General features: G+C 45.6%; 1 protein-coding gene across 1 annotated transcript; it reads right to left on the bottom strand.

The window, feature by feature from the left end:
- Positions 1-1498: 1498 nt before the first annotated feature.
- Positions 1499-11157, bottom strand: KCNA1 (potassium voltage-gated channel subfamily A member 1). The gene is made up of 2 exons (XM_028728781.2): positions 10868-11157; positions 1499-10314 (listed from the first exon to the last, which is right to left on the bottom strand). Exon 2 carries the CDS (start codon positions 9586-9588, stop codon positions 8107-8109), a length of 1482 nt encoding a protein of 493 aa, XP_028584614.1. The 5' UTR covers positions 9589-10314; positions 10868-11157; the 3' UTR covers positions 1499-8106.
- Positions 11158-12074: the final 917 nt, after the last annotated feature.

The following is a 12074-nucleotide window of genomic DNA, read 5'->3' as shown; positions in this document are numbered from 1 at the left end:
AGGGACAATTATTGTTAGAGACCAGGCAGGTGAAGATGAACTGATTACACATAAGATTTCATTCATTGTGGATAGGCCATAAAGACTATAAAATAGAATTTGAAATGGTTCTTATTTTACGCAAGGAGAAATAGACAGCACTGTGACGCAAAGAACATGGATCATGGTTCAGACTTCATAAATGTTTTGTTCGGATTGGTTCTTAAGGAAAGTGTGTTCCTAACCATGGTTGACCATTGATACTACTCCTCATGGGGATGTGGGTGGCGCTGTGGGTTAAACCACAGAGCCTAGGGCTTGCCCATCAGAAGGTCGGTGGTTTGAATCCCCGTGACGGGGTGAGCGCCCATTGCTCGGTCCCAGCTCCTGCCCACCTAGCAGTTTGAAAGCACATCAAAGTGCAAGTAGATAAATAGGTACCGCTCCAGCGGGAAGGTAAACGGAGTTTCCGTGCACTGCTCTGGCTCACCAGAAGCTGCTTAGTCATGCTGGCCATATGACCCGGAAGCTGTCTGAGGACAAACGCCGGCTCCCTCAGCCTATAGAGAGAGATGAGCGCCGCAACCCCAGAGTCATCTGCGACTGGACCTAATGGTCAAGGGTACCTTTACCTCATGGGTTACCAAAAAAATTAAATACAGCAATTATTCAAACTATTATACACATTACTATAACCAAATATAAGATTGTCCCCTGATATCACAGGTAGGATCCAAAATTATTTGGAACAATATTGACTGAACGTTCCATATTAGCAGGTTAGGGATCTTCCAGACTTCAAGGAATGGTTCCAGTGCATCTCAAAAGCTTTAAAAAGGATCAATTTTAAATGCCATCTGGCCCAAAAGTTATTGTCTGAACCGTTCTGTACCCTGCTCATCTCCCTAGTGGAACACAAAGAAGTTATTTCAGTATTTACTCTTAATATTGCCCATCTTTATCATTTAAATTCTAAGGAGCAAGGTGGAGGAGGAACATCAGGTCATCTGTGTCTGATCATATTACCTTATTTTGATTCAGCAATCATAGAGATTAAGATGTAACACCTGCACAGGAGCAAAGGACCAGGGCTGCAGATCTATCACAACCCAATGTTCTCAACCCCATCCATCACCTCCTCCAGCAGCACAGCCAAGTGCCAATCACTAGCACACACAAAAGCTCTTTTAAAAGAATATAGATCAAGTAAGGGGGGAAAAGGGAGCTAGCCCATTTCACTTTTACTACAGGCCTGTAGCCAAAGATTTGGTATCAATATGCTGGTTGAAATCTCTGCAGGTCTTCACCACTGTGGAGTTCTCCTCTCTGACCATGGTCTCCTTTCCCTCCCAGACTCCTCTCTCGCATTTTCCTCTTCCTCACATTTCCATGCTCCAATATCCCACCAATCTTGAGTCCTAGACCCCTTTTCTTGCCATCTATGTACTCCCAAAATCTCCCCAAGGGAAGGAACAGGAGAAAAACAGGACTCCAATAAACCAGTCACAGTATATCTGAATAAGATCCTTAAAAATTATCTTTAATAGATGCCAAGTATGAACAGACGATAAAAGTGACAGAAGCAAGTAAAATTGCATAGATGAAAACTATGCATTTTATATGTTTTAAATATAAACTCATAACATTTGCTGTCTCAAAAGTTGACAAACCAAACCATTTCAGCTATGGTTAAGTCAAATCAGCAGTAATATGACAATGAGGTACATACTTGACTCAAAGTGTAAGCAATTTGTAAATTACGGAAATCAATAGACCCATGTCAGCTTCCATGGTTTGTTGCCCTGATGGTGCACTTTTCTGCAAAGAACCATTCTGTGACCTTGTTCAACAGTAATACTGCATCGTTAAAATGAGAGGTATGTCAAAGAATCCATATACATTCCTACCCACAGCTGTTATTTACATAGTTTCAAACCAATGTGCTAGGGGGGAAAGTGTGTTTAAGAAATGTCTTGGAAAACCAAAGTTAAGTTCTAATGTATTCTTCTTTGCTAAATTTAGTCACAAAAATATCCTCTTTTTTTTTTTACTTTTGTACAAAAGTAAAATATACATTTGATTCCAGTCACATTTATAGAAATGCTACTGAAGCAACAATTTAATCAAATATAAATATACTCCCAAAGAATTCAGTTGTGTTCAAATGGCAGCTGGACAGGGAAGACTTTAAAAAGTATAAATCATATATAGTACGGCTAGAGGAATGGAACAACTGATCAACATAGATATGAACAAGGATTTGTTTTCCCAACAAAATCGGAGTAAAAATCTCAAATTGATTACAATTCTTTGAAAAAAGGCAAGGCATGCTATTTCCTGATCATATGCACGTTTGTGGCCTAATTTATTCAGCACCCACAGAAAGAAAATGGGGGGGGGGGTTTTACAGATATTTTTAAATCTGTCAATTAAAATAAAGACAGTGCTTAATTCTGATTTATGTCTAGAAGTATTTCAGAATATAAGAAAAATTATGTCACCTAACTGTCTTTTAAAAAGAAATGAAAATTTAATTTTAAAAGACCAACTATAGAATCGTCAGTTCTAACTGCATATGGAACCAAATGGTCCCTAACAAGGGAAGGGAAATTTAACTTTTAATATGGTTTTACTTTTCTGGATTATGTCTGACAATACTACAGAAATTACATATAGGAGAAAGTGTTGTGTGTTCAGCTCATACCCTTTTAAAAAAACATATTGAACCCATAAAGAATATTCAGCCTTCTGGGCAAAGAACTTTTTGTTAACTGACAAATTTCTCAACTCATGTAACAAAGTTTGTGACGTGTTGCAAGGCTTGCATTTTCTATCACATGAACTGTGGTTTGGCAAGATGTACTAAACGGTCCCTCAATTTTATTTTTAAATCGTACATCATCTTTCACATGTGCTGTAGTTTTAGTACCCCACAAAACACCCCACTCATAAGTGAATGCATGTCTACAAAAAACTTAAGGAGAGAGGATACAAGACATAGCTTCACTTGTCTTTCTCCGTGTGCTTCCTCAATAAGGACTCAGTAATGCTCAGCTCCAAATACTCCTTTTGTAATTATTTACACGCCAGCTGAGAGCTTTATTTGTATGGAGGACTTGAACAGATAGGTCAGGACTCAACAAAAACCTGAATAGGTATAGAACCCACAGTTAAATGTTTAGGGGACAGGACTCTGCCAGACGAATTAATTTGCTCAGGCCCCAACACCAGATATTTAGTAGGAACAGAGGTCTGGCGTACCCAAACAGCAGGTGACATGGCAAAGCATTTTCTGGACAGTTGCACATTGGACTAAAGACAGGAGGAATCACATTATTATGTTTTGTAAAAAAAAAAAACTCCCTGCACATAGAAAACTAATTGTCGCAAAGCTGGTAAACCCTGGCTTGGCTTCCAACTGTAGACAAGAGCTTGCATGATTCAGTGCTCCACCACGAAAAAGTAAATTCTCGGAACAAGGAAAACTAACATGTTAAGAAGGTTGTATGAGAAACTTTCTTCCCAATAGACTCATTTTCCATGTGCAGGGAAGGTTTGGGTCATTCAGACATATGCAGTCTCATCCGCAGCCTAAAAATGTACAGCAAGGTCCAGATATGAGAGAAATGGTTTGCAGCCCAGCCTTCTCCCTGATAGATTGTGTGATGACATTGAGAGGGGGAGAGGTTTCCAGCATACTCCCTGCCCACACACAACTGTGACCTGCGGTCTGAAGTGGTATACATAGACTCTGAGCAGGTTTACCTTTCCCCCTGCCCTTAGCACAGATCAGGCCAAGCAGTCATCAAAATAAATGGGTCTTTTAATGGAAATAATCGACAATATTCAATGTGAGTTGAACTCCACTTCGAACAAATAACACACATCCTCTTATTTCCATGTCGCCTTTTAAAAGTATGTCAGTAACGGTCTCCATAATAACATGCGATAAGAAAATATACTGATTTCACAGGAGCTAAGGAGATAAGGACTCCCATTTCAGTTAAAATTTGCTTTGGGGATTTTTATTTTATTTTATAATAACAGTGATAGAATGTGGCCTTATGTACCTTTATCTCCAATCTTTCTATATGGCATTACGCAGTTAGTCCTATTTCTATACGTGTTTTGGGTCAGTATTTGGGGTGGGGGGTGGGGGTCACTAACTTCCCTGTCCTTGGAAGAGATACTGCATTGTATCCCTGCAGTGTGTTCCTATTCAATGATCTCCCGCTTATGTCGTCCAGTTGATTTTAGTTGCTTCCATGTCAAAAAAAAGAGCCATTCCAAGCCTTTTTGGTATCTAAAGCAGAACATCCAAGCAGCCTCTCCCCCCCCCCCCAAACTGGCACTAGCCTAGCGCTGGGCAGTATCCTGCGCAGGCCACCCTGAAGTGAATGGGAACAGCACAAAAGCACTGCAATGACCTTGCACATCTCTGTTCACTTCCGTGAGCTTTGTGTTGAAGAGCTTCCCAGTGGATCGTACTTCAGGAGTCAGCCCCTTCCTCTGCCCTTACTTAAAGGCCACCTCTGTACCAAGGTCAAGATTAAGGTAAGAGCAATGTTAAGATTAAGGAAACGCCAACTAATTCTAGGCCTTTGGAAACTTTGCCCTTGCCCTTCCTTGAGTTAAACCTGCTAAGCCTACAGCCTGATTCACACCCTTGATGAATCAGCAAATAAATACTGAACAGCCAGCGACTGTGTCAGCACAACATCACAAACCAGGAGTCCAGACCAATGGATGGAGAGACATTGCTACAGCACTGCAGTAACCAAATGCCAGCAAATCCATGATTCGCCGTGTCCATTTTCAGATCACTCCTACTGGGGGCAAGCTACAGCCACTCACTTTTGAGAAACCATCAGTTCACCAAAACAGAAGATGGCAGAAAAGGAAATTAAAAACAAAAAGGTGTATTAAGAATCAGGCAGTAGTTTAGTGCACCTTCAGACCTACAAACGCATTTCAGCACGTATTAGTGCAAAGGACTGAGTCTGATTTTAAGGGGAGGAAAATCCTTGCTGGAAGAAATGCATGCCTATGCTACATGAAGTTATTCCCTGCACTCCATATTTGCCCAGTCCCTTTGTTATAAATGAGTAAGCGACAATCATATTCCCCAAGCCACCCCACAAGCCCTAAAGATCACCTATCCCTGCCAAAAGCAAAAGGGGGAAGCCATAAACCAAACCGCTGCATGGCATGCATACTTTCTCTTAAACATGCAGAATAAGGATCAGTCCAGCAGATAAACTAAGGTGAGGATAACCCAGCCAGTCAACACAGAAACCCACCAAGCTGCCCAACTGAGGCCTCATCATCCTCACTCAGGTAGCACTTCCTGATCAAAGACCCCATACGGCACTGAGCTGATTATTGCTGAGATAACTACACACAATGTTCAAAGTCAGTTTAACAGGTGAATGAAGACCTTCCCTAAATTTAGGAGTTTGGAGGAATCAAGGTAGACCACCAAATCTAGCACTCTAGCAGGGGAAACTGTGACTAAATTGGGGATAAACTGGATACTGAGAATGGAAAATAAGGTAGAGCTTCCCATCAACTACAATATTATTATTTTTTTTGAATATGCTGCAGTCAAGTATTTAAGAGGTCCTTCTGTTCTTCCTACCATTTTGAACCAAACAAGTCACAAAGTTGCATCTTTCTGTCTACCTGACATACCAGGTTTGGGCAAAGCTGCAGAATGAATGCTCCTTTCCCAATGTAAATGCTAGATATCCGTAGCTGCTGAGAAATAGAATACTGAGAATAGAATGGAGGCCTGGGATCTATGTAATGGAAAAGAGGGTTCAGTGTGTAAGGCCACATGCTAAGCATGGGAGAAAGAGCCTCAACTTTGACTTTTAGAAGGAAAAAGTAAAAAAAAAGATTAGTGCCTATATCAGTAAAAAAAAAAAAATGGACTTATTGATTTCTATGGACTATAGCTTCAAGACTTGCATAATTGCAGAAAATGCCTTCTCAGAAAATGCTGCAACCTTCAACAGACACAACAGGAGGAGAGTTGTTACAATGGATGGGAAAGCTTCAGGCGAGTCAAATTTTAAAATCCAAGAGAATTTGGGTGGAAAGGATGAGAGCTCCGTTGGAAAAGCAGAAGCCTCTAAGAGGAGCAAGTGTACAGATTCGACATGCCTCCATCCAACCTGCTCCTTGCATAGCTAAGGCTACTGCAAAGGGTGGCCCTTACTTCCTCTGGTGTAGGATGCCAGGCTGCCAAGGTCCAAACCAGGGGAAGAATGGGCCAATACGAAAAACAAACAAAATGAACACAGAGTGCAGCAAAGTCTCTATAAACAGACTGGGGGAAGACTGGGTCTTGCGGGAGTAGCATTTGTCAAAGGCAAATGTTAGGTTGCAATGTCACTCAGCTGCAGGGTGCAGAGTACAGGAGGAAATTAGGTCTGCAAGAGTGCTGGTAGTCTCTGCCCTCTTCTTCTGCCTCTCTGCTTTACACACTGTCTTTCTCCCTGGCTTTTTCTGCTGTGCCTGCATTTGGCATGGTCGAATCCTGCTATTGTCCCAATTGACTCATCCATGCCTACTCAGGTTCAGCTCTTTTCATAGAGGCACTTTCAGCGGTCCAGTGGCTGTAAGGATAAAGGCACTAAGCAACTATCTAAAATCAATTGGTTGAGTCTCTTCAGCAAGTCCTTAGGGGGATACAAAAGTCTCTAAGGTTCAAACAATGACTGCGAAAATAACTGGGCTGCAATTTGGATGCATATAATCGATAAGTTTCATTTTACATTCTAAGAATGCACCAAAAGGCATGCTTCTGCACCTTTTTCTGCTCTAGGAGATACAGAATATTTAGACATTGCTATATATAAACTGGACTTAATTTTCCATATATCTTTCCCTTTAAGGGATGGGATATGTTACTTTCTATTAAGGCCCGGACAGAAGCCAACTCATTTCCCTGAGCAATGCAGGAAAACAACACGTCTCTCTAGTATTCCCTTCCTGGCCTTCATCCTAACAAGCTTTTTTTTGTTTTGTTTTGTATTTATTACTGAAACCATGCATTAATTAATGTTGAGTTACACCTTAGTCAAATAGGCCATAATGCTGAATAGTTGAAACATGCTCTGATCTCCAAAAGTTATTGTTCCCATTTGACTAACATATGCACTTAAATACAGTACTTTTAAGTTACTAATCAGATACTTAACAAATAAAAAGGAGTGCACTTTGGTGAATGCAAATTGAAACAAAAAAAAGGGCCTATTTTAAAGAAGATCAATTCAAACAAAACCTTATCCCCTATCATCTGAGGTAATGTTCCAGGCATGCAGTTATAAAATAGATAGTATCAAAGTCAAACATGCTTATATTAAATTCTATTGTGCTATCTTGCAACAAAGGGGCTAAAAAGTTTTGCATCCATTTCTGAAGAAGGGAAAGAAGTATGTTGAAACCATCTGCACTTAAGAGACCTTAGCAGCATTGCAGATGTTCCATCTTCCCCCCAACACACAGAATAATTCTTCGATTTTAATAGTGTATACAGCAAAAACAAAACAAAAAACAAAAAAAACCTGGCATATTTTCATAAGGTGCTGTGTGTGAATCTGTAGATCAGAACTACAAAACTTTTCACAAAGTAAGGAAATGTATATGTCGGTCAGTCTAAAGAATGACAAATACTTACTGCACATTACTGCTGAATATTATTTGGATGCATTTTCTTGGATGCACTGTGCAGTTTTGTAGAAACGTTTCCTTGAATCCATGCATATTTTAAGTATTTTTTTTAGAGTCCTCTTGAGCTGATTTTTAAAATGGTTGGAAACTTAAAAGTTATGGGGAAATGTCTAGGGCTAGAAGCATACAATTTCTATTTATAACTAGGCTAGTCCAAAGAGTTATAAGTAACCATTTCCACCACTTGGAAAATACCCTTTTAAAAGAAAACAAAAGGAAAAGTGAAATTCTTTCATGGATCCTGAAAGCTTATTGAATCGCTGAGCAAAAATTCGCAATGCAACAATGCATTTACGAGGTAAAGCATTCGAAGAGTAAAGCATCTACAAAGTGTGACTGCTGGTCACTTAAAGTCTTCAAGCTGCCAATGTTTCTCTTTTCTACATGTTCTTAAACATCAGTCAGCAGCTTGCTTTTATTAACACAGTTTTGGTTGGCTATGGTGTAGTTGCCAGTTCTGAGGTTAGCCTCTCTAAAATTGTCTATGCTATTATTCATATCCTCTTCAATTTCCATGTACTCAGATTTGCTGATTGTGGAGGAGCTACGGCGACTCAGATCACTGTCAGATGCTAAATTAGGAGAGCTAACTTTAAGTAACTGAGCCTGTTCTTCCCCTTCTGTTTCTCGGTGGTAGAAGTAGTTGAAGTTGGACACAATGACAGGTACAGGCAGGGCAATTGTCAGCACACCAGCAATGGCACACAAGGAGCCCACGATTTTGCCTCCAATTGTCACAGGGTACATGTCACCATATCCTACAGTGGTCATGGAAACCACTGCCCACCAGAAAGCATCGGGGATGCTGTCGAAATAGGTGCCAGGTTCCTCAGCTTCAGCAAAATACACCGCACTGGAGAACAAAATCACCCCAATGAAGAGGAAAAAGATTAGTAACCCTAACTCCCTCATGCTCGCTTTGAGGGTTTGTCCCAAAATCTGGAGGCCCTTAGAATGTCTGGAGAGTTTGAAGATTCGAAAGACTCTTACCAGTCTGATGACTCTCAGGATAGCCAGAGAGGTGGCCTGCTCTCCCTTTTGAGGCCCCTCCTGCTCAGCCATCTCTGTACCCAGAGTGATGAAGTAGGGGATGATGGCTACTATGTCAATGAAGTTCATGATGTTCTTGAAGAACTCGGCTTTGCTGGGACAGGCAAAAAAGCGCACCACCAATTCAAAAGAAAACCATATGATGCAGAGAGTCTCCACCACGAAGAAGGGGTCAGTAAAGATATTGGACTTGTAATAGACTGTCGAGTTGTCGCTGCGGTTTCGGGGTCCCATATACTCCCTGTCCTCTTTCAACGCTGGCAAAGTTTCCAGGCAAAAGATCACTATAGAGATGAGGATCACCATGACGGAGACTATTGCAATGATCCGAGCTGGCCCAGAGCTCTCGGGGTATTCAAAGAGCAGCCACACTTGCCGCTGGTACTCCTTCTCAGGCAGCGGCCTCTCTTCCTCTTTGATGAAACCTTCGTCTTCCCGGAACTTCTCCATGGCCTCCTCTCCCAGTTCATAAAACTTAATCTCCTCCGAGAACATGTCTAGAGGCACGTTAACAGGCCTGCGAAGCCGCCCTCCAGACTGGTAGTAATAGAGGATGGCATCAAAGCTGGGCCGGTTCCGATCAAAGAAATATTCGTTCCTCAGGGGGTCAAAGTATCGCATGCGTTTCTTGGGGTTACCCAGCAAAGTGTTGGGAAACTGAGCGAGGGTCTTCAGCTGCGTCTCAAATCTCAGGCCAGCAATGTTGATCACAACCCTCTCACAACATTCGTGGTCATCGTGGGCCCCAGGTCGATAACTGTCCTGGGGGTGACCTGGCAAGGCAGAAGTCTCATCCATATTGTCCCCGGCCATCACCGTCATGGCAGCTACGGGTGGGAAGGACAGACTCACTAGAAGACGTGATGGGATGCGGAAGGAGAAGAGTTCTGGGATCAGAAGCCGCCAGAGCTGAAGGAGAGTGAAGAATTGAGGACTTCAGAGGAGACCGATACTGGATATAGATGCAGAATCAGAGCATGGAGAGGGGCAAAGGAGAGGTGAGGCCCTTGGTGTGGACAGCTCCCAGAGCAGGAAAACAGGGTGAAGAATGGGGATTGGGGATGGGAAGCTCAAGGATAAGGGAACAGGGGTAGGTTGAATGGCATCCAGGCTAGGCGGGGAAAGGACCTATAGGGCGCTGGTCATTGGGGAGGGTGGGAAGAAAAAAGGGAGAGAGGTCCTGCAGCTTCATCAAAGGACAAAGAGACGTCTGGGGTCTCTTAACACACATGCAACACAGCGAGACTGGGGTCCCTTCGGAGCAGTTTCCCTCTGTCTTTTAATGCAGTCCTTTTGTTTTTCTCCAGGATGTGACCATGCTGCTGCTGCTGCTGCTGCTGCTGCTGCTGCTGTATTGCGGCTGCTGTCACACACTTCCCCTCAATAAAATAAATAAATAAGCACGGTGACTGGAAGGAGACTGCTTGAAATGCCGACTCAGCAATATCCGCGGACTTCCCACTTTGCTCTGGAATGGCCCCTTCCTCCTCTTTGTTTTTATTTTACGTTTTTAAGGAATAAAGCTCACTTCGAGGCAACTGGTAGATACTGTAAAGGGACAAGAAGCATAGGCATAAAAACACCTCTCTCTCTCCCCACCCCAAGACACAAATGCACAGCAATTCCGGTGCTCTCCAACATCATGCAACTCTTTCCAGCCTGCAGCCCAACCCTTAAAGCAGCAGTCCGGTAACGCAAATGAACATACTTCCATGCACACATGAATTTCGAATGGGTGCCCTTCACGAAGTCCTGCGTTCCTGCTCGTCGTAACTTCTCAATCCCTACTTAACAAGACTTCCTTCGCTTCGCAATTTTTGCCTTACAGCCCACATCCGCCTGAACGATGTGCGAGCAAAAAACACACAAAAAAAAACAGAGGGTTTGGAATACCACGATCTTTCTTAATAAGAAGAGAATCCGGGGAGAAAAACCTCTCCAAATTGGCGCGGGGGGTGGAGGAAAGAGCGCGCGGGAAAGAAAAGGCTTTGCAACTAGTAACTGTGCCACCGCACACACTTCTTGGAGCAGCGCCCCCCACCCCGAAGCCAACCCCGCGCTGCAAGGAGCAGGCAACTTGCCTCTGAGGAGCCTTCCTTACCTGCCGCGGGGAGGCCGGCGGGGGCCGTTGCAGCAGCAGCAGCGCAGGCGAGGAGCGAGCGAGCCCCGGCCGGAATGCGTCAAGGCGCTTCTTCGCCTTGCAGTTGTTGCAGCAGGAGCAGCATCTAAGGCGCAGCGGCGCACACTCGCCGCCGCCGCCTCCTCCTCCTGCTCCTGCTCCCTCTCGGGGAGAATCTACGGATCGCTTTACAGAGCCGCCTGCGAGATGGTGAAATATTCATACAGCGAAATATTCATTGGGCTGCAGCGAGAGGAGGCTGGCAGTTCAGGAGGAGGCATGGGCAGGCAGCGCATCGAGGGGGTGGGCGAGGGGAGGAGGGGGAGGAGCAGGAGGAGGAGGAAGAGGAGGAAGAGGAGGAGGAGGGACCGGGTGGTGGTGCTGCTGGTGCGGGGGGTCCCCTTCTTCTCTCCAAGCCCAGCGGGATCCGGGGGCCTCGGCAGCCGGCTGCCTCTGCTCGCTCGCCCGTCCCGGACGCGGCTCAGGCGGACACTGGCCAAGGCGCATTGCTGCTCCTGCGCGCGGGTCCCCCCGGAGCACCGAGGGAGGGAGGGGCGGGGGCAGCCGCCGCCGCCGCAGGACACGCGGCACCTGGCAGGCCGGCAGGCGGCGGGGAAGGCGCGCAACGGCGGCGGCCACCTCCGGGCGCACAGACCTGGGCGCAAGGCGAGCGGCCGGGCGGCCAGTGCGTTGCGAGAGCCGCCTGGCGCGGGGTGGGTGGGGGGCTGGGGGGCGTCCTTTCCCCAGGCCCCGCCAGCCGGCCGAGACCTTTGGCCGTGGGCTGGGGAGGCTCCTTCGCGCCGCCTCCCCTCCGCGACCTTCGCGCGGATTCGGCATTGCGCACCGGAGAGGTCCCCCCCGCTCCCCGACGCAATGCAGGCAGCGCCGCCAGGCGCGTTGCGGCGCCGGACCCGAGGGCGCCCCCGCTCGAGGAGAAGCTGCCGCCGCCGCCCATCTGCCCTGCGAAGCCAGGGGGAGCGCCTCGCACGCCACCCCCGGGGTGCAAGCCCGTCGCAATGACCCGGGAGGGGGGCTCGGACGGCAAGGTCGGCGGCGGTCCCGGGTCGAGTTTGGGCGAAGGAGAGGTGCCTTGGTGGGTGAGAGGCCGCTTCTCCCCCACCCCCAAAAGGGTAAGCGCCTGTTGCCTCTGCGGACGTTTGCTGGAGACTTGTGGCGACCCCCCCCCCCC

Source organism: Podarcis muralis, chromosome 6, assembly GCF_964188315.1.
Source record: "Podarcis muralis chromosome 6, rPodMur119.hap1.1, whole genome shotgun sequence".
NCBI classification, from domain to species: domain Eukaryota; kingdom Metazoa; phylum Chordata; class Lepidosauria; order Squamata; family Lacertidae; genus Podarcis; species Podarcis muralis.
Note: the sequence above shows the minus strand (reverse complement) of the source record. Positions and strands in the feature narration are given on the sequence as shown.